The sequence below is a fragment of the Bombus flavifrons genome, chromosome 11 (assembly GCF_040668555.2).
Source record: "Bombus flavifrons isolate JBK064 chromosome 11, iyBomFlav1_principal, whole genome shotgun sequence".
Classification (NCBI taxonomy): domain Eukaryota; kingdom Metazoa; phylum Arthropoda; class Insecta; order Hymenoptera; family Apidae; genus Bombus; species Bombus flavifrons.
Window position 1 is genome coordinate 10,837,436 of NC_138452.1, and position 23,723 is coordinate 10,861,158.

At 42.2% G+C, this 23,723-nt stretch overlaps 1 protein-coding gene across 3 annotated transcripts; it reads right to left on the bottom strand.

The window, feature by feature from the left end:
* Positions 1–2,569: 2,569 nt before the first annotated feature.
* On the bottom strand, positions 2,570–6,114 carry LOC138184844 (zinc finger protein zelda). Of its 3 annotated transcripts, none has more exons than XM_069123184.1 (2): positions 5,611–6,114; positions 2,570–5,553 (listed from the first exon to the last, which is right to left on the bottom strand). In XM_069123184.1, the coding sequence occupies exons 1-2, from the start codon at positions 6,016–6,018 to the stop codon at positions 2,788–2,790; spliced, it is 3,174 nt and encodes a 1,057-aa protein (XP_068979285.1). In that variant the 5' UTR covers positions 6,019–6,114; the 3' UTR covers positions 2,570–2,787. The 3 variants fall into 3 exon arrangements, with proteins under 3 accessions (XP_068979285.1, XP_068979284.1, XP_068979283.1); XM_069123183.1 differs by having other exon boundaries at positions 2,570–5,562; positions 5,593–6,114; XM_069123182.1 differs by having other exon boundaries at positions 2,570–6,114.
* Positions 6,115–23,723: the final 17,609 nt, after the last annotated feature.

The window sequence follows — 23,723 nt, forward strand, 5'->3', positions numbered from 1 at the left end:
CTACATTTCTTTAATAACATTATTATTATTGCATTGGCTCTCATCTTTTCTTTCTTCCTTTCATTCATCGTTAAATTCCTGAACTCTGAGGTAGTCTGTTCTGGGTGTCATATTACGTAGTAAAAATGGCAAGAATGCTATATAATTTATCGTCTTTTTCTCTCGTTTCCGCCTTAATATTTCGAAGTCAATTTTTTTTTCCTTTTCTTTAAATACGCAACAACTAAAAAAGGAGACTTACGAAAGGACGTAATATGTGTGTGTATACACAGTATTTGTATATGTATTTGTGTTTACTTATTTGTAATAGTGATAGAAACGAACGCGAATGATATTAAATATATTTATAATTACGTCACACCACTTAAAATAATAATAAAATAAGCATTTCACGTAATTGGAATATCGTATTTCACATATACATATATTAAATTAGAAGATACCCGCATTCTTATAAACAATATTATACTAGCAAAATGTCTTATACAGAAAATGGACATTTAAAGAAACATTTAATAAAAATCGATCGCAACGAACATTGTGAAATAAATTACAATAAGCAAACAATTTGATCACGACGAAAGAAAGATATCATTCTCGCGTAAACTAACAATCGGAAAAAGAACAAAATTACGTGTCGCGTTCAAACAACTATTAAACGCCTAAGGTCGATCCGGCCGATTCAACGATGATCAACAGAAATAATTACGCGTAAACGCGGTGTAAATTTCGTTACAGCGAGGTCAACGTTTATTTAGCTTATCTGTGTGTAAGTATGTATTCATGTGTATTTAAGTGTATGTTGGATGTGCGTAAGAGTATGTGTAACGTGTAACGAGCTGTGCGTAGCTCGAAGGGAAATTCGCTCGTGTCGCGAGAGAGGAGGAACTCGATGCTATCCTCGGTGATTGGCTCGTTTTGCGCTCCACGGGCAATTAATCGAGCATTAATTGATCGTATGCAACGGCTGCCGCGCAATTAGAGGCAGCACGCTCGACGAAATTCCCCAACGATTTAATAATCGATCGAAGGAATGCCGTGGCTAAGTCATTCGGGATCTATATTTAAATTTCAGGGATAAAAGATATCCGGTGGTTTTTAATAAAAAAATTGTATTTCCTTTCTTTTTCCATTTTCGTCCAAGAATATATTCGCCGAAAATTACAATAAGTATCGGATACGAACGATTAAAATTCGATATGTGTAATGAGAATACTGAAACGTTGAACCGTTTCAATAGCGAGGAGAAATATCTTGCGTCTTGCCAGGGAACGACACGAGCGAGATTCATTTCGGGCAACGTACAATTCGAAACTTAGGCTATTATTATTAAGCTTAACGTTTAGAAGAAAAGAAAAAGACGCGTCGCTGTCGTGAAAACCGATTCCCGGCGATAGATATCCACTTCGCGATACTGGAACGCACAAAAAAGTGGAATGTTTTAAAAATGAGAGCATCGAGAGGCTCGTTGTGAAACTAAAATATAAAATCATAGGTAATAAAGCACTTTCGTTTTTCACCTCTTGACCGTCTCCGGTAAATAATGAAAAAAAAGAAAAAACTAGGGGATATACAACAAAGTTGTCACAAAACTGTATACAATCCATCGCTGGCGTAACGATTTTCACGGTATTTTCGATTTATCGCTTCATCATCGCCGCGTCTTTTCGTAATTATCTATTAATCATTTTCTTTCTCCTTTCCTTCTCTCTCGATAAAGTATACTATATATACTATAAAATACGAGTATTATTAATAAATGTAATCACTTTCTAGCCAATATCCAATTGAATTGCAATGATGGTAATAATTGGATTAATTACATGGCTATACATTTAACATATTTTGTACAATTAATAAGCTTCAAGGTCATACCAGATATCATCAATGCGTATTATCTTTCTTCTCTTCCTTTTCAGAATAATTATTTTCTGAGATCGCGTAAATTTTCAATTGTTCCCGAAGGGATCGTGGATTCAAGATCGTGCTACCTGACTGCATTTTATCAGAACGCAACTCGCGATTCATCGAGTCGAGCAATCGTACGATCGGCTCTACACATCGCGACATTTGATATTCAAATGCTTTATTGCAATTTTCATTCAAATCTCAGTGTTGCAAGATGCCTAAAAATTGCAAGCAATTTTGTAGGATCTGTAATACGCGTTGTGAGCACCACGATATCGAACCTCCTCGTCGGAACGTCCTGAATTCCGCTCTCGATTCCAAATTAAATAAAAACATTGTTGAGCAAAAATCAATGAGCAAAATCAAAAATTACTTCGTAATTGATTTTTGCTAAATATTAATTCGCGAGATTATCACCGAACTACGATAATTTCGATTGATTGATTACTCGGAAGATGAAACAAAAAAGATAAAATCACATTACCAACTATTTCTGATTATCTAAATTATGAATGGTACGGAAAAATATAATTTTTGTTATGAAATTACGAAGTGCCAGATATCGTTACATTTTTTAATAGACAAATCATATAATCGTAAATATTAATGCAAATTGTTATAACCAAGAAACTATTAATAAATTAAATTTTTATTCACGATCAGATGGGTGTCCGCTTGACTCCCAGTGTCTGATCGAATCTAATAAGAACAACTCGATTCGAGAAGTCGCGATTATCTCTATCATGATGTTCGATCGATGACCAAGTCTCACCTTTCGATTGATAATCACGAACACATCGTGGGGAAGATCATCAGATAACAACCGTCATTGTTCCTTCATCTACGATGCTAGTCCTCGATGTTGGGTCTCCTCTCAAATCACGTCCTTAGATGGACGTTATGGTTGTTTTTCTTTCTGTGCGTCTCAAGATGCTTCATCATGTGGTCCTTTCTGATGAATCCCTTGCCGCAAGTATCACAGGCATACGGCTTTTCGCCAGTATGGAGGCACATGTGCCGCCTAAGATCAGTTTTGTGGTTGAACTGCTTCGGGCATATTTCACACTTGTACGGCTTGTCACCGGCGTGCTTCAGCAGGTGCTCCGCGTGCAGGTACTCGAGGGTGAATCTCTTACCACACTGATTGCATTTGTACGGCTTGTCACCAGAGTGAAAACTTTTGTTATGTTGTGTCAAATAGCAAGCCTTGTTGAAAATCTTGTCGCATTCGATGCACTTGTGAAAGCCGTCCTGGGAAATATAATGTGAACCAGTGAACGTGCTGGTTACCTGATGTTCCTTAGCAATTACAAAATTGCCTTTCAGTTTCAGATCTTTCTCTATTTGCCTACCGACATTCGGATTTAATTCCTCTTTCGCCTGCATCATTCGCGGTAAATTATTGTTCGCTTCGAAATTGTTTCGGGTCTGCTGAAGCGGCTGCGACGGAAAATGTGTTTGAACTTCATACCGCTTGATGATCATGCCGTCAGTGTTCACTCCCACGTTTGTAAGGGATTGGTATCGAGGCGGTGAACTTCTGTACAGACTGTAACCTGATTCAGACGATTCAAACGATCCATCTTGAGGAGATACGTTCTCCTCTGGACTTAGCCCCCCCACGTTAATGGCCTCCGATTGATTTGGGTCAGCCATAAACCCGGTTACGTTGAATTCCGTGAAACTTGGTAGGAGCCTTTGATGATTGCTAAAGGTCCCAAAACCGGGTAAAACATCCTGAGATTGTAGCTGTTCTTGTTGCTGCTGCTGTTGCTGGTGTTCATGGTGATTTTGCTGCTGGTGTTGAGATTGGTCGGAGAGCGGCAAAGACGTCTCATTACCAGTAGTAGTTAGCTGGATGGTGATAGACTCCAGCAGGCCCGGGATGTTGGTAGTAGTTGTAACGTGGGGGGGCAAGGCGTTTGGGTACGGCTGATGAGGCATCGTAGTACCCCCCATTGCCGTGGGCGAAGCCATTGCTGGGTGGACCGAGCCCGGCGTTATGGGAGATGGCGAATTCATGTGGTGGTGCGGGTGGGAGCCCATTGGCGAAGGCGAACTCAGGTGGGGCGGTAGCGGTGGGTGCATGGGTGACATGGGCGAATTCATGGGATGGACCGGAAGTTGGCCCGACGGCGAACCCATTGGAAGGTGATGCAGCTGCTGCTGTTGTTGCTGCTGCTGTTGGTGGCCCAGTTGAGAGGACGGCGAACCCATTTGTTGCTGATGATGGGCCGCCAGTGGGGATTCCACCGGAGAAATGTGTGCCGGTACCATTGTGGAGCCCAAGTGCACCGCTGTAGGCGATTGTTGCGTTAGACCCGCCACTGTTATCGCCGAAGATTCGCTGCTGCTGCTGCTGTTCGAATTGTTGTTGTTGTTGTTGTAGAGATTGGTGGGCGTGTGGAGCAGGCCCCTCGCCGCCTCGCCCGAGGGACCTGCCATCAAGTTTGGGGGACTTCCGGAAGAAGATAACTCTGGAGATCTAGATTGTCCTCCGCCTCTGCCACTAGAATGGCTATCTCTACCAGGATGATGATGAGCACTGATCGGCAAGTTCGCTGGATCTGGCTGATTACTCTGTTTAACAGCGTTCTTGTGCAGCGTCGTGTTGTAGTGTCGCTTCAGATGGCCCGAGCTGGTGAACCACTTGTTGCACGCGGTGCAGTTGTAGGTCTTTGGCCGCCGCGCCTCGTTACTTTTCCACGATTGATTAGCTAAAGGCGGAGGTTTAGGTGGTTGTTGCAGCAGACCCCCGGGTATCTGGTGACCGGGCATCGGTTGCGTGCTTGTAATAATTGGGGAATTTGGATGTCGCGGTGCTTCGACGGGCATGTGTTGCCCTCGTATGAATTGATTCTGATCCGAAAGTGGTGAAATACTATCCATTGGAATCATAGGCGATAACCCGGGATGATAATCATGAGGTTGTGCGGCCGGTGGCCAAGCCAACATAGAACTCACCGAATGCGCACCAGCCCTCTGCTGCTGATGATGTTGCTGTTGCATTACCTGCTGTTGATGCATTTGTATCTGCAACTCCTGCTGTTGCTGCTGATGCATTCTTATTAGTTCATCCTCGTACCTGTGAGTCTGCACCTTATGCGAATCCAAATCGAGAATTTCGGCCTGTTCGTCCGGTTCCTTAGTTATATCCAGTTTTACTGGTTGCCTACCATTATAATCATAGCCAGATTGTTGTTGCTGCTGACTAGATTGCGGCGGCGACGCGTGCATCTGTTGCTGATTTTGCTGTTGAGGACTGTTACCCAGTTGTTGATACTGATGTTGTCCAGGATAACCTCCGGGTGAATTCGAGTGACTTGTTCTTACGTGTTCACCCAGCTGATTCGCATCCTCGTACACAGCACCGCACTTCTCACATTGTATTGGTGGACTTCTCGGACTGGTGGAACTCACTGAATTCGCACGTTCCGGCGGAAAGTGTTGTTGGTGTTGGTATGGATGGTAACGCGAATAACTTCCACCCCCACCACCCACACCATTGTCTTCACGCGGCGGTGAGTAATGATGAGACAACATGTAGGCCTGATCGTTCTGCATGAAATAATTATCGCCGTACATCGACGTCTGAAAATGATTATAGTTCTGGTTAGCAGCTTGCTGCTGCTGAGCTTGCTGCTGCTGCTGCTGCTGCTGTTCAACTTGCTGCTGCTGTTCAACTTGCTGCTGCTGTTCAACTTGCTGCTGTTGGTGAACTGACTGTTGCTGTTGTGTCGATGAATGTTGAGACGATGACGTAGGATCCTGCGAGGGCGGTCTCGAAGAAGATTCGCTCGAGTCCGCCGGAGCGGTCACGCTATCGCGTCTGACGCCCACGTGACTGTTGTGATTACCGGCTTTACTGTTATTGTTATTACTCTCCTCCTGTTGGGCCTGGTTCGCCCACTGACTGAGCAGGTTCTCCTGGTGATACCTCAGGTGCACTTCGAGACTTTTATCGCTTTCAAAGTAAAGACCACAATCCTTGCAATGATGCTCCGAATTCGAACTGCCGCCTACGTACTGCTGTTCTTGCTGCTGCTGCTGTTGTTGTCGTTGTTGTTGTTGTTGTTGTTGTTGTTTTTCAACACTCGTCATTTCACTCATATTGTTCCTTGTTCTCTACTCCTTTCGTCTTTTTTAAGACGCCCCCTTCTCCGTGGAAAGAAAATTGCACGCTCTTATTCACGTTTCTTTCCTCTCGGTAACTGTCTGTGACACGAAGAATAAAAAAACGATCCAGCGCACACTCCACGATGCTCCACACACTGAAACGATGCTGCTGCTGTACACACACGTGCGCGCTTACACGCGCTCGCGCGCGCGCGAAATTCCGATAACAGTTTGTCCTATTATCACGATATGTCGTTTGTCGCACTTTCTCGATTTTCAAAGGGTCCGAACACTAGACAATTCTTGTTGAGGCGTCTGAACGATAACGTGGCTTGGAAGCGCGCGTCAAATCGGGACGTCTCGCGTCTCCCTGCTTTCAACCGTCGACGAACGTCGATACAGGTTTCCTCGCGTACAGCACATGGACGATGACTCAAGACGCGCGAAAACGAGACTCAACGAGCATTTTCCAGGAGGATGGTTTTTCCAGCATTAAGTGGCCGAAAGAAAACAAATGAAAGGAAAGAAACAAAAAAAGAGTACAGCGTGTTCTACATTTATCATATGATCGCACATACGCTAGGAGCGAAAGTAAGGATTAACCTCGATCGCTCCAGCTGGTGCAATATCGACTGTAGCCCTGTGTGCGGCATGGTGGCCCTCGCCTCGACGAAACGCCGACGACGACAGTGGTATTGGTATGATGGCTGTTGTAAGACGCGGCACCGAACCGTTCAGCGTCAATCCGCGTTCACCGACGCGGTGTCTCAACGTCAACGAATTTTGTATCTCAAGCTTAGCGAAGAAACTCACAAAGCAATATGTTCGAAAAAAGATAAAGAAACGAACAAAAAATACAAACGTTAACGATACGTGTACGATTTACATCGTTGCGTTGGCGATTACCCGATTTTCGATCACTCGTCCGCACTCTTCCGATTATCAGTGACTTCTCAATAAACGAATTCAGGCGACGCAATAATAACCAGAACTTCTTTTCGAATCGTTGGTCATATCACAATGCATCACTTTTCACTTCTCACTGATAACGAATATGTCTGCCTTATTTCTGTCAATGTCTATGCAAACAATAAGCTTGCGTTCACCACCGTAAGGACGTATCGACTGATATTTATTTGATACCGCACTGCCGACGCTCACGATCAATCAAAGCGAAGGATCGAAAATTTCGGACGATCGGAATTTCACTTGCAATCGGTAAAACCGTGGAACGTGGAACCATGTGCAAGACACGAGATACGTAGTATATCCTTCCAACTACGATTGTAAATAACTAGCGATCGTCCTCAACCTCGTGTTCTCCCTCTCCACTGCTATTACTCCCTTCCCGTCACTATCCCCTCTCCGAGTCAGCTTGTTCGTTCAGTGGTCGTGCTTTCTCTCTCTTTCTTACTCAAGCTTATTCACACACTCTCTAGAACCGCGTCGTACGAGCGCCGGTACAACTCTGGCGGTTGAAATTCCGGAGTTTCGAGTCCTCGGGCTCGCGCCAAGGCACTGCTCTCCCCCTACCTTCCATGCCTTCTCCACTACCCTCTCTGTACCGTCACTTGCTAGCTCACGTACTGGCTCTTTCCAACCATCTCAGCAGCCCTCTCTCTCTTCCGCACCAACTTCTTCCCCCCTCTTCTTCTCCGCTATCGTCGACGAAATGCTACCCTCTCTTTTCTGTCTCCAATCTACTCTCTTTCTTCCTCTCGTTGTATTTCCTTCCTTCTTCGTTCTTAATGTTACTCAGCCGATAATACTTTCTCTTTTCAATCTTCCTTTTACCCCATCCTTCCCTCTCTGTCCAAATCGTTTCTCACCCTTCCCTTCTTCGGTTTACTAGAATAACTTCTTTCTCTGTTCAATCCACCAACATTCGTCGACTTTCTCGCTTCTGACTCATCCCTTCCTTTTCCCTTGAACGTTTCTCGAACCAATCCTTCCTCCTTTCTCTAATGGTATTTTCCCTTTCCCACCTAGCACCTTCGACCAAAGCTCCCTCTTCCCGCAGCCATGTAGCTCATAGGCGAGCGACAGAGAAAGAAAGCGAAAAGGACAGGTTTGACGGAGAGGCAAACAACTCGAGACAGCCAACCAAATTTGAGACGTCGAGCGCTCCTTACCCCCACCAGTTCTTCCTTGCCCCTCCGCACTTCTGTTATAGTCCACAGTTTCTCGGGTTCTCTTCTCTTTCTCTTTCACTGCTCTGGTTATCTTCGTCGCCCTCTCTTCTAAAAGGACGACGAATCCTGTGGGACGCCGAATGTTTCCCCTCTTTATTCATCGTTTCTCTTACTCGATTCTTCTCCTTGTTTAACGAACGGACGATTCGTTCTTCTTCTTCCTCTTCTTCTTCTTGCGCGCCCTCTTTTCCTCTCAACCCTCGTCTTTATTCGTGTTTCTTCTTCTGCGTCCTCCCGCTCTTCGGCTGGTCAACGAAAGAGAAACGAAGACAAGCAGAGTCGCGCATGGCACAGGAATCCTTGTGCGTTCGTATCCTCAACGTTGTCCTTACACACGAAACTTTATCCGATGAGATTTTTCGGAACTCTAAAATTCAGACTCCCTCATGCTCTTTTCGCTGCAATTTTCGTGGATGATCGCCCTCTCGCGCGTTGTTTCCTCTCTTGCCATGACTATTTCTTACGTTTCGGTTTTCTTACGTTTCGATTTTCGTAATTTTCTTCCCGAAGGACACGGCGTATCCTGCACGTCGACGAGATCGAACGCTTCGGTCGTTCGCTCGCACGAATTTCGCCAACAGAAATCGGTGACTGTACCGAAATATGCCACGTCATTGAAAATCTTTTGCACCGACGTGTCCCTTTACGATAACCGCAGGAAACTTGAGACGAACGTTCTAAATATACAAATATCTCATCAATCTCGTTCCGAAATTTCGGAGTTACAAGTTTTGCTTGAAATATAATTTTTCTGTAGAAAGATTTTCCTGTAAATGAAATTAAAAAGCTATACAGAAAATTTCGGTGTTGATAATTTGATAATGATAACAACGTAAATTTTAATTCTTTTACTAGTTTATTTAGAATAGATACTGTAACTGTTTGTAGCATTGTGTGTTTAAATTGTTTGTATTTAATATTGTCCACTTTCATTTTCAATAAAATTTTCTGATGTATAGATTTTCAATATAAATTTTAAATATTTAAATATAAATATGTTAGACAATATCTGCGGGAAATTGAAATTGTTCGATTGAATATTTATTTCAAGCATGTGACAATCTTTTTTGCAATCTTTTTTATCGATGTTAATCTTTAATCGTCCTTCTTATCCCTGTTTTATATCCTAATACGACTCCTTCATCCACCAAAAGGAAAAAATTCATTCCCCTCGAGAAAGGTCAACTGATATCCTGCCCCAGTAAACGCAATTCGCCTAACTTCCTATTAACCTGTTAAGCGGAGAAGGCAAGTTATCTCGACGTTTGAAAACATTCTTGTAATGAGTTTAACGAGTATAACGAGTAATCAAAGTTTAATAATTATCGTTAAAATTAGCGTATTAATTTAAAAAGTCTCAAGTTTCTCCATTATCTTCTAAAACTGCAAATTATTTTCAAAATATTTAATAATTCTAATATCGACTCTGATAACCTGATACTCTATTATCTGGTAGTTTCATTCTCACAATATATATAAATGAAGCGACGTTGGGCGTTTGTAAATGATCAAGCGATATACATTTTCAAAATTCTCCTTTACGTAAACATCGCGCTGAACGAGGCGACATTTATCTTACACGAGATATGAGCTCGAACTGCTCAGAATACCATAAAATCACACGAATGAGCGATGACTCTACAATTACCGTTGACATATACACAAATTTCTATTTACAAAGCGTCGTTCATTTAGGCAGCAAGGCGTCTCATTTATTTATTTATTCTCTCAAAGACATCCAGCTAGGCGGGTGAATCACGGCCGATTCCCTCGGTGTTAAAATCGCAGAGCATACGCGTCGTAGCTCACGTCGAATTGCCGGCATGGGGGACGTTTTGTCTCAAGGAATTACCCGCTTAACAGGTTCAAAGCGAGCCACGAGCCCGAACAGGGCCGTAGGTGTCTGCGTAAAGAGTGCGTCTCGGTATTACTCACCGATAACCCAACTCTCTGCTTCCTCCTCCGCCCCGGACAGCTCCCCCGAAGCTTCCCCTGTTCCCTGAATCGGCTGCACTCCGCTGGAGCCACCAAGCTGTTCAGGGGGAATAAAAAAAAATGTGGGTAACCTTGCATTTTTTTATGATACCTTTTTTTCCACGCGACGAAGCGGGTCCCCGTGGCCCGTGCACTTTGCATACCGAATGCGACAAGCTCCTCTCCCCCGATACCCTTCGCTAGTCGCCATCCTACACGCAGCCACGACCATCCACCACGTGCTCTCTATCTTGCTTTCTCGCTTTTTCTCTTTTTCAACCTTCTCCATTCCCCTCTCGCCACTTTATACCACCTATGAATATGTTTATTACGTTGCACCGCGACCACCTGATGCAAAAAAAGAACAAATTCGGCCCGCGTGTGGCCCACTAGGCACCGGCACGTGCTGTCACGATGGATAAACGTCAGTCGTGTTCGCGCTGTCGCGCATCCTTTGATCTCGATTCAATTAGACCGGCGAACACTGTTCGGCCTGTTTGATAATGTTACTTGCTTAGCCACGCGTTTCTCGTGGCCCGCGCAGTATAGTGGAGAGGTAGGAGAGTGATTGGGTGAAGTGGAGAAGATCGAGATCGATGGTCTTCTTTTCTTATAACGAAGCGAAAATTGGCGAAGAATGTGAAATAGGTAAACTGATGGCTGAACGAAATGTATTTCGAAAATTCTGTATGTCTGAGTTTATTTGCGCGTATAGATCTTGTTTGTAAAATTAAAAAAAAAAAAAAAAAGAAAGTAGGTATTTTATGATTCTTGCAAGAATCATAAAGAAATTACAAGAAATAATTATACGCCGAAACTTATCGAAAATGATAATGGAGCTTAAAACTCGGAGAATACAGCTTATTGCAGTTTATCTGATTTTCTCAAGCGTAGAGCTGTAAAGTGTTTTATTTTAATTTTACTGCCTCTTCTAGAAATGAAACGTATGATTATAACGAGAATAGAATAGTGCTTTACGATACTGCAATTGTCGTCGAAATACAGCATGAGTTTAGAACGAGGTAAATTGGCTATTTTAGTGCACTAGGGAAATCGTTTTCGGTCCAGGTAAGTAAACAGCGTGTACAGACGTCCATTGTAATTTAACGTGTACTCAATTATGAGTAATGGTTATCGGCGCTCGTTAAAAAGGTGCACGAAAAACTGTACAAGGAAAATCTCGAATCCTAAATATTTATTACGTTTTATAACAGAATGAACGAACGTCTAGCAGTGAATGAAATTTATATTGACGGCAATCGGCCTCGATTATTATCGAGACACATAATCGAGTTCGTCCAACAGGAGAACCGAACGTAAGTAGTTTCCGCGCAATTCGAAATAATCTCGAAAGACATGCCGGAAAGTGTTACCTGGAACAGAGTCTAAAACTACGTTGGGGGTGCAGGGTTCCGAGTTGCGGCGCACGAGAAGGGTAAAAGCCGTGAGACGGAGTGGGGAGGGTGACGCAAGCGGAAGGTGGAAATTGTTCACAAATCTAATTGTACGACGCGCCTTTGTACTTCGTCCTTATTGTTCTACTTTGTACTTGGATGTTTTATTGCGGCCCATTGTGGCCGCCTTAACCGTGCAACGTAATTAATTCTGGGTTTCAATTTTCTTTTCTAAGGAAATCATTTATGAGTGCGCGGACGAGCAGCGCTGCGATACCGGAATATTCGGATCAATCGTCCGCTCGAGGTCTCCGCAGGATTTCATTTTGAAATCACACCGAGAATTTCGTGAATTTTCTACAGTAATTTTTAGTATATTTTATTTATGCTAAGAAGACTTGTCACATGATTTTTGTAATTAAATCTGTTAATGCATATTTTAACGACGCGGTAATTGATATCTTTTGACATAATCATATTGCAACGCGTAAATATGAGATTTAAGTGTAAATGATTTTCAAATAATATGTAATTTCGATAATATGTTAAATGAAAATTATGGAGATAATAACTGACTAATTATTCATCGCTTTTATCGTTTAAAACTCGTCATACTCATTCTAGTCGTATATTTCGCATCGAGTTTGTGTTATCGTGTTTATACATAATAGGGTGAGGCATACAAGATGTGAATAATACATCCCTCGATCGCTTGCGACACGAGGATCCGGCGAAAGAAAAGTAAATATTGTCGAGCCTCGGCAAACATAGTCGATCCGGAACGAGGAGTCAGTCGAATCATCTTTCTTTTACTAAAGATAGACTTCTTGCCTCTGCTTCGATAAGAAAAAAATTTATCTTCTTACCGATCTGAAATAATTTATTACAATCTTCACGTATCATTTTCCTTGGAGTTAAGCAATATTTTTATAACATAGAGCTTTAAAATGCGAAATGAAATATTTATGTAAATAAAAGTTTCTTTACAAAAAATTATAAATTTAGATGAATATGTATTGTAATTTCGATTTGGCCATTGTACTCTTTCAGCATTTCGCGCACGTTCGATCGACAAAAAGAACAGCAAGTCGGAGATTCTGGAAGATAGACTTCGGCAAAAATAACGCGATCTACGTGGCTGGAAACAGCCAAAAAGCACACTGGCACCTTCAAGATTGTGTCCTAGAACGAGCAACGATGTCAATCTTGAAACGAACTTATTGTCAATTTTTCCTTTTTGAAGTTCAAACATAGAACTTTATGTTTACATAGAACTAATACGACATAAATAAAAAAATATTGAAATATTACAAATTCTAAGTCTGTTGCTATTTAATTGAACTATCGAATAATCGTAAAATTCAACTTTAAACTGATCGATTTTATGAAGAAAGTTTGAAATACGTTCTGAATGAAAGTTTTAAATTATATTCTAAAAGTAAATGCTCTCGCAAAGATTACTTCAACAACTTGTAGAATATTATAACGATCTAAGGCTAACATGCATTTTCAGAGAGCTTGCGATATCGACTCGAAGCATTCTCACCCTCCGACGCTTGCAGGCACACAAACACATGACCGTACATCTACGCGTGGAACCACGAACAATAATTTCCATACTAACGTTATCACGAACGCCCCTGCATCTCTGGTCTACGTGTTAGATTTGGATAACGCTAACTTGACAGAAGGGGATGGTCACCCTCGTGGAAATCTTCTCGCCTTTCTGCCAGGAAAACCGCATCTCCTCGACCCTTGAAATTCGACTTTTCTGCATGTTTGCCGTGTCCTTTAACTAAAGACACTGAGCTAAATTCAGCCCGTGATATTTTTAGTTTCCATACCTGTCTGTATTTTTACAAAAAATTAAAAATTATTGGAACCACTTCATCAAAGATACAAACATTTTACTCATTCTTCTTAAAACCATCACCTAGCTACTACTTTATAATTATTATCGGTCACATTACGCCTATTTCTTCGAATATCGAAATTGCCCCATAAACAATATGTTTCGTAAAAAAAAAAAAGAACCAAATATATCGTTTTATTCGATAAGCAGTAATATCGATCACTGGTAACGATCCAAAATCCCATGATCAACATGTTTCCTCAAGAAAAAAAAAAAAAAAAAAAAAAGAAAAAAAAAAAGAAAAGAAAAAAGAAGAGAGAAAAGAAGGAAGAAAAATGAAAAACGACTAGAAATATCGTTTTATTCGGTAAACAGTGATATCGATCACCGGTAACGATCCAAGATAAATCCAGCTGTTCATAACCAAGCGAGAACGCGATAGATTGAATCGGCCCAAGCAACACCAACCCTCCCATAGATTTCATCCTAGCAACCCCCTCTTGCTTTACGCTTTTGCCCGGAATTTTCGAGGTGGACGCCGAGCTGACCGAATCACTATCAGCTAGATATTCGCTGGCGTGGCGTTTGCGCCCCATTTTATTAAGGAAATCCTACCCTGTCTGCCCCGTCCCGCGCCCCCTGCCGTTGGATCCTCCGGGACAAGGCAGGAGATTTCCTCGTCGTAACACGTGCGACGACGTGCATTTCCAGCGATCCTGGCTTTCCACCTTCAGACGCGCTCCCTTCCGAACCATACGACAACTATGGAATTGTTTTTCTCTAGATGGAGCACTTTCCTCGCAAGTACGCTTTCGTGCACGAAAGAAGAAAGGAAGGCTGAGAAAAAAGTACGGCAACGTCGGTTTTGGTTCGTTGTCATGCATATCGATGAGACGAGTTTTGTTTGTTGATGTAAATTCTGATGTATCAGTGTGCATGGAATTATTCGAATTTAAACAAATCACAGTATAACAGTCGGTAAGTTAGTTTGAATTATGTTGGTCAGGAATGATTGCCTACTAATGATACAAAATATTTTTGTAAGAAATAGGAATAATATCCTCAAATTTCTTCTTCTAACATTTAACCAACCGAATAGGGACGTCTCCCCTCTGTAAAGTATATCGCTGCATGACCGAACGGGGAGATCTCCCTTTTTGACTTTCGCAACCCGTTTTCTTTTTCTTTTTTTGTTATTATCTGTTATCGTTTACCTGGAATTGTTTCAAATTAATTACACTACTTTTTCTACTTTTATAAAGTACAGTATATAATATAATACAGCAATCTAGTGGCGATAAAATTAATTATAAGGTTGCACTATCAGTTATGACTAAATAAAGTTATAATCGAACGATACCACATCGTAAAAAAATATTAAAATGCATTATGAATTTTTAATTTCACGTTCAAATAGTGTTATTTATTTTTAGTCACCTTTAGTGTTCGTAATTTCACCTATATTTTTTTATACTTTTAATATATACTTTCAATTTGTTGTTTTGTATAAACAATGTGTGAAATCGTTAAATAAAATCACTACAGCAATATATAATTGATCACTTAAATAATTTCTAGACTTCTTCGTTTTTTAAGTAGTGAATATTAGTTCTCGACACTTGGTAAAATGCGCGGTGGAAACGTGTAACTCGCTGTGGCGCGCGTGTTTGGCAACGTGTTAAAAACGACACGAAAATTTCCATAAATTAGATTATCAATTTCATTCGTATACTTCGGAAGTGTTTTAAGAAAGAGGTTAGCCATATCCTCCTCTCAAACCCTTTTCCACAGCGACAAGTCACAATAAAACATTTAAACTGGCTAGAGTCATCCAGCAATTTGACCTTAGGCAAGATTTTCCAGTCTCCGCACCCTCAATCTTGCGAAACGGCTCTGAACTCCATCGCGTCGCGGCCGCTAGACGGGGGCAAAGCAATAAAAATATTCCGCACCGCCGGCAGCAGGAACGTGCGGGGATGGACAAGGGAAGTAGACAGAGGGAAGGGTGGCAGGACCGCGTCATTAAAGGAAATTATAACAAAGTGGGTCCTCTGCAGTCCCGTGAGCCTCCGTTGGCCCGTGGATGAAGCTTTATAGGAGGAGAAGACGGACGCGAGATGGAAGAAGGGTGAGGGAAGGGCTGACTCAGTTCGCGCGGAAAACGAATTGAAATTTTAATCGCCCACCCCCGCGGACAGAATGCGTCCACCTTTCTCGTCCTTCCACCGTAACAATCCCTTCTTCCTGCCACCCTCTCCGTCGCGTACCCACCATCCTATTTTTTCCCTTGCTGCCTCTTTTCCTCGCCGCGCACCTCTTCCCTAGTTCCTTTATATTTCTTTCTCTCTTTTCTTTTTTTTTTTTTTTTTTTTTAGAACGGACTAAATGCTTTTACGCGCGTCGTTATTATGTCCTGTCGCCGATATCATCCTCCGCTCGTCGCTCGTTTTTAAACTTCGTGTTTATTCTACGATCATTTTCGATGCTCTTGTCCTTCATCCCTGTTAACGTCATTGAACTCGACGAATTCTAATTCTCTACACGCAGCAGGTAACCGAAGATAAAAGTTACGTTCTTGTTAGTCGAACGTCGTTCCACGTGTATTCGCGTTTCCATCGGTTTTCTTTGTGTTCATTGGTTCGTTCGTCTGGACCATCTCAGCCACTGCTGACAATGAGAGATCCGTTTTTTAAGGCTGGCCCTGGTACGTTTGTTTCTTCGTCGAGTATTGGGTTACCCTGTTCTACCCGGTAAAGCACAAACTCGTAGTCGTTACAAATAATAAAATATGATAAAACGAAGATAAGGGGGCAAGTTGCGCCGACCCGAAATATAAGAATTGTCTTGAAACGCACCTGACGAAAAATAGATCGTTTCTGATTCAAAGATGAGCCACGATGCTCCAAGGACTCCTTCATTGGTCTTCCCGCGCCCTACCGTGTCCGTATCAAATTTTTCTCGTTCACGGAACACGACTCGTGCTGAGGGGACGATCCTCCTGGCTATTGAAAACTTATTGAGAAATCGTGAAAGTCGATCGGCGCTCGACCCTTGGGTGCCATTGTCGACCACGTGCAACTTGCCCGGCATCCACAAGGAGCAACCGTGGCCCGCGGACAGAGAGAACGGCTCTGGGGAAAAAAAGGGGGTATTGTGTGAAATTAGAGCCCTTCTTATGGTAATTGGACCACCGTATGATTGCTGGGTTACATTCAACGATCGCGCGGACCTTATAGTTTCCTACTGCATTAGAAGGCCAACGACTCCAACTGGGACTTTCGAGGCACGTGTCTTCCAAACGATTCCAATCTTTTTTCTTTTTCATTGCTTTTTTTCCCTGCCGAAGAATGCGTTGAGCTTGAAAATTATGTTAGAAATGTTTCCATGAATTGGTTCACGGGGGATTCTTTCATGAGGCGATATCAACGTCGTGGAAATTTGTCTTGCGATTTTCTTCTATTCTTTTTTTTTGGTCGAGGATTGAGTTGAAAATTTATCCGTGGTATACATTAAAATCAATTGCTGTTCAAATTAAACCTTTCAATTTATGTACCATATACATAAACATTAATCCCTGTTCAAATCAGATCTTTTATAGAGCTCAATATCGATCGCATGCTAAATTCCTCTGTACAAAGGATCTCCTTAATTCCAATTCGAATACACACGTTAAAGTGATTCTCAATCGCTTTGATCAAACTTAAATTCCGTTTAATCCTCATCCTTATACACCTTTCTCCTAGTGTTTCAAAGAAAGTTCCTTTTAACCGTACCGAGGCAACGCAATCTGTTAGCCGCGATTCTGTTACGCCACGTCTTTTTCCTTTCGCAGCGTTTAAACGCGTCCCGATTTTTACCTCGTCTTATTTCTCTATTTGCGGCAAAATAACGACCGGCGAAATCGAGAAACCTTCCACGGTTTCCCTTTTTTCGCGAGCCGGCGAAACCAACTATCGCATTGGGGCTCTTGTTACGTCACGCGTGGTCCGCGAGCGCATAAAATATTTCACCGCGGCTTATACCACCACGGTTAATAACGAACGCGCCAGTTAATCAAAGCCGTCTCTGACAGCTCAAGGTCACCGCGGTGCCGTTTTTTCGTCGTCTCGAACAACGATCGAGAGTTAATTAAGAGAAACAAGCCGACCAAATCGAAAAACGCTTCGCCGGAAAAAAAATTCATCGCGTCGCGGATTCTCTCTCCTTTCCTCTTGCTCCTCGATCACGCACGTTATGTTTTTTCCCTGATTTTTCCTCCCTCCCACTTCTCTTCTTCGTCGCCTTCGTTCATCCTTTTTCGCCAGTGGCTCGCGAGATGCGGCTCGCGAGAGACTCACCGGCACCACGGTTCCCACAACATCCTTTGTCCAGTCCAGCTTAGCAGAACGATAGAGAGAGAACGAGACTCGAAGAGACAGTGCAACAGGGATAGGAAGAGAAACGGAGAAAGACAGGCTGGACCCCGAACTAAAACTAAAACTAGTCTAACTGCATCGTGACGTCATCCCGCGGCGTGATTTGCCTTAACCTTGGACGCTCTTTCGCTCTCTCCGTTCGTTTCTGTCTCTCTTCCTCCTTCTCACGGCTCTCACCCTCCTCGTTTTCGTCGAGCAGCGAGAGAAAAGGAGCAGGATAACGCGAACAGCGATGGCGAAGCGGGGGCGGGAACAGGTGGGGAGCGCTGGTCCTTTTGTTTGGACCAACTCCGGCACAATTAAAGTTCGTTCACACGTTTTCCTCGAATTTCAGGCACGGGGTGAACCGACACGGTGCCGCGCGAACGCGATACCGAATTATCGTCGCGCCGCCATCGCGCAGCGGGAGTATCGATTATGAAAATTGCATTTTGATCGACACGACCGGGGGAATTAGTGACCTTGATTTTGGTTATATCCACGGTCAGAGAGGAGTATGGCGAATGCGGTTCATTCGCAACAGCGTACTGTGCACCGTATTTAATGGTTAGGTTCTGGTTTCTGGTTCGATTAACGAGATCCAGTGAATTGAAGTTGAAGTTCAGTTAAGTATAGCACGATCCGCGTGAGAACGGTATAACATGATAAATTATGTTTCAAACGAGTTTCCCTGGTAGTTTTGCATGATAATGCTTGAGCGTGTGTATAAACTGCCGCAGAGTTGTCACGATAATTTGCCAAGGTTATCTAGATTGTTTTTTGTTGAATTGCGTAATTAACGGTATAGTTTATGAATATTCTCCTGTTTGCGTTATAGACATTGGTCATAATGCGTCCGAGATACGTATTTCTGTAAACTACATACTGTCACCTTCGTCGCAATATCATACAAGATATGTACAAACCTCGGCTTTTATTACTAATGTTAAAACGATTAAGATAATTCTTACGTATCTACCCCTTCAATATCACTAAATCACTTTAACTGTTTCAAGAAGGGGTAGATCATCATTTATTACATTTATTTCCTTGTAATCCAGCATTTCCTTCGACAATTAACGACTGTGTTCCTCGAAACGAACGTCCGGCTCTTCCACAAACACGAAAATTCCTAGCCATTCTTCTTGTCGGGCCGTCACAACATCGAGAAATAATTCAAACCGCGAAAACCTATAATTTTCGTTCGTCGTGTTCCGCTGAAGATCTTATCGATCTCAAAAGAAGGGAACGGGGAAGACAGAAGGAGGGAGAAGGAGAGAGGAAGAGCGAAAAAAAAAAACGAAGAAATATCATCGATACTATTGGTAAATACAGAAATACCGTTCCCGCGGGCGAATGCCGCGGGGACCAGTTTCGTGGTATTCACATTAATTTTCGATGCGTCGTCGATCCACCATGGCGGAGCGCAGTTCGATTTCTTCTTCTTCGTCGCGCTCCTTCCTCCTTTCTCTGGTTAGCCTAATCGGCGATTCTCTTCCATCCTTTTCCACGAGGTTTCGGCCCTCGGAAACACGAAATGCCGCGAGAAACGAGGCGCAAAAATCCTTTGTTCGCGCCCATATGACGCGGTCATGAAGTCTGTTCCTTTTTGTTCGACGATTTTGCGACCCCGCAAACGTTTATGCTGTCATACGTCGATGGTAATTACAAGCGGGGAATCTGCTCTAGATATCAAATTTTTACGTGTCAAAAATCTTATTATTGCTATATTTTCTTTCCAAAATTCGAAAACCTTTGGAATCGCGATCGTTCGTCGTTTAAGCGATTGCCATTTTTTCATCGTTGGCTCCGTCCTCTTACCGCGTATTAAAGATTAATTATTAAGAAAGAAGAGCGACAATTATGAAGAAATGTGACGTTGACAGGTAGAGAGGAATATTTCATTGAAAATCGATAATGACGAAGCAACAATACGGTAAAGATGAGAAAAAGTTCTATTTATAGGGCGCAGCTTACCTTTTACGGGGGATTGTGTAGGAAATTAACAATTACATTTTGTGATTAACTCTAACCCGGTTGAATGATCGGTTTCAAAATTTTATATAAAATCGTACATTCGTTGTTATTTCTTTTATTCATCTAACGTTACGTAAATTCTTATATTAAGAAAAATTGAGGAATTGATTAATCAGATGATACAAGAATTTACATAAAGTTGGGTGAACAAAAGAAATAACGATGAATGTACAAATTTAAATTAAATTTTGAAACCTTCAATCAACCGAGCTTTATAAGTTTAGTGTTAAAATGTTTGGAATTATACGATTATTACATGGAGTTATATGTTTATAAATATACATGAGAGAAGATATATACAAAAAATATTTGTATGTTTTAAATTTATAATACGTTTATCATAAGTTTAAATACACTTCTATTTTCATGTTTTTTTGTATTCCATGGGACCATAACAAAAAAGATTTTACGACTCTTTAAACTCGTCATAGATAATCTTGGTATAATACGGGGTGTTCTCAGCTTTAGGATAAGAAGATTTTATTATTTTCTGCGTGAATGGTTGCTTTTGAGTCAACATTCCAGAATCCGTTAAGCTACTAATCCGTAATCTTTATATAATAATTAAATTACATTCTGTATAATATAAATTCGATATTATTTCGCATAGCAAACACACCTACATTGTACAACTACCTTAATATGTTTTTAATTACGACGATAGCTATGTCATAATTTCGTTCACATATACACGGTATTTCGATTAACCAACAAGACCCACAATTCACCCCTTCCTCATTTACAACCATCCTTCTCTAAGAGGCTGTTAAAACGTATACACACACTCTTCGTATCCAAATCCCGATCACTCAGCCCCACTTACGATTGCTATCGCGTCACTGATACCAATTACCGGAAACAAATTCGACCGAGGTTTATCTCCCGAAACCATCCTCTGCGGCACCCTCTCGCGCTTCAAGAGTGCCGCGTATCGCAGCCAAGGACGTGGCAACCGTGAGTCAAAAGAAATTAGGGCAATCATAATTTGCCGTGGTGCAGCAACGATAAGAAAGGACAAGTGCACTTGTTTGCGTACTAGAGAGGGGTGGTCGAACACTGTGAACGAAAGGGGAAAGGGTGAGTTCAAGGCGGGCCAGCGGCAGGGAAACGTAAAGTTCCATTGTTTCCCCGAACAATATTATATACCGGGTGTTTCCAGTGGCACTGAACGAACACCTCTATACAGCGAAGAGATCGAAGAAGTGCAGGCTGCATCGTCGAGGCGTCGTCGTCGTCGTCGTCGTCGTCCTAAGCACATTGTGCTGAAAACCAGGTACACGACTATCGTCGTTTCGCTATTTGGATGTTGTTCGAACGCTGTTCCGGCCACGGCATCGATTGCTTTATTACCGCAATTTCGAGATTAATTCGTCGAACGGTATTCACGGGTCCACGCTTTCCAGGAATCCTCCAATATTCGTCGTGCCGTCGGTCCGACTAATTGCGCGCGCGTTTAGAGGATTAATTAATTTACACCGACGATACCCATGACCACCGTCGATTCTCATCTTCACCGTCTGCACCGTCTTTTCGGTAGTTACTAGTACACATACATCCACGTACTGATTTTAATAATACAACCGTCCAGTTATCAGATATAGTACTATAAATTTCGTATTTTAAATTCCATCATACATAACGCAACTATTAATATTTTACCATGGCAATTATCTGCATACGTTTCGAATATACGCGCGCAATGATTTCACCGATTTCGTCTCGTCGCGAATAATTACAGCGAGAAAAACTAGCGAGCAGAGTGAACGAAAACGAGAAAACGAACGTAGGGAACGGAGAGATGGAGGAAAAAAAGAGAAACGATCGTGGTGTCGGCGACAATCGGTAATTTCATCGGTCATCGATCATCGTGCAACGCGACAGGATTGGCTAGAGTTTCGGGGTTGCCGACGGAATGCCGGTCTTCGATTGGCTCGCGGCAAGTGTGAGAAAATCTTCTGCGAGAATGTTCAATGCCTGTCGAGCGAGATGATTTATCGCAATGACGCTCTTTTTTTCTATTTTTCTTTTTTGCGCCGCTGCCAACGTGACCAATGATGCGACGCTATTTGCCAGCGCGTCGCGCCGACGATTTTTAAACGTGCATCTTGGTGCAACGATGCACCAATGATTTTTCCATGGTGTTAGATACCTTTTTTATATTTTGGTATCGATCGCATCTCCAGTATCAGATACCAAAAATACATACTCCCAACTTTTTATGGGGAACAAGTATCTCTATTAATAATTTCGTTACGTATAATGACATTTAAAGTATGAAATTTATAATATTATATTGGATGGCTTACTGGAATCTCTCTGGCGTTAACACTGTAACGTATTACAATGAATTTTATCGTATTTCAATGTCTGCATTTTTATTTGCAAGATAATATCTATATCCATCTGTTCTGGATGAAATTATCTCATTCAGGTTATTCCGCTTTGTGAAGTTGTTAGAATGCAAACATAAACGTGCAGGACAAAAACTGAAATCTAATCGAATGGAACAACAGGAAAGTGAGCCGTGATGAAAATTCCAATTTCTATCATGACACGACTTCAGTTACAGCTTCTCCTTCTAGTTCTCTCTCTTTTCTTTTTTTCGATTCATCGTGGTCGATGACGTGCATCAATGCGGCACGATACGCTGCATCGCTGTTGTATCCGTGGCATGTAAATAATGCATCCGCTGCACCGCATCGCTGAACGCCCCGGCGACGAAATTTTCATAGGAGGGTGCGCTCTCAACAATGGGCGATGATCGAGCTATTTTTGCAGGTGAACCGATCCTACGGGGTGAAACGATTTTTCGCCGTTTCAAAACTTTTCCGAATTGTTATCGGGGACAGAAAGGACGTATATTTAACGGGCCGACGATGTTATTACGAGAAAAAAAAAAAAAAAAAAAATGGGAGCAAACGTCCAATTACCACTATGATCGAAAATATCTCCTTAATTCCTTCGCGTTGAAAAATCTGTCACGTCATTATGTTTATGGAAAAAATTATGTAATCTGAGAGATCGTTATTTTTTTTTTTTTCTTGTTATCTTACAATTGAGAAATGAACGAGCGTTTTGAAGATGAATATATTATACGTGACATTTACTAAGTGATAACATAACCATTCGAGGATGTATAGTTAGCAAGAGTCATTAGCGAGAAAAAAAAAGAAGGAACTGCGAGAAGTGATTTTTCAAAAATAAATAAAGTCGCTTTGGAAGTTTGAAAAGCATAGTAGGACAAGTGTCTAGTAGAACAAATCTCACTCGACATAAGGATCTGAAAGGTTCGGATAGAGACGACGATAGAATTTATCGGTTCGTTACTTTGCCAATCATCACGGTACGAGTTAATGTACACGCTGAAGAGTTAATTTAAAGAAGGGACCTGTTCCGATTTCGGAATAATGCAAACGTTTCGTCGGTATTCGCTTACGAGGACGCGGTTTCTGCAGTCTCTTTGCGAGGGTGCATGTCAATGACCTAAACAAGCCTTCGTCAAGGGCTGACACACGAGGGTGGCCCCAGATTCGGGGGATGAACACAACAGGGGGGACCGGTGTGTTTCGGCATTTTTCTGACTGGCTTCCTCGCGGAAGGGGGTGATGAGCTGCTGTCGTTGCTACTTTGGGGTAGGTCGGCGCACGAACCGCCGCCTTGTGATTTAAGATACGCCGGAAAAAGGAGAAAGAAACCCGTAAGAGAGGGTTATTTACCGGTAAAACTCGAGCAGCTTATGTTCTACTTTTTTCCTTTGTCGTTGGGCCAAAAGATCTTTTTCAATTGCCAAGCAAATACCCTTCTATGTAGCTTCATCCTCCGCTGCTGTAAAATCATACTTATCAACATACAAAAA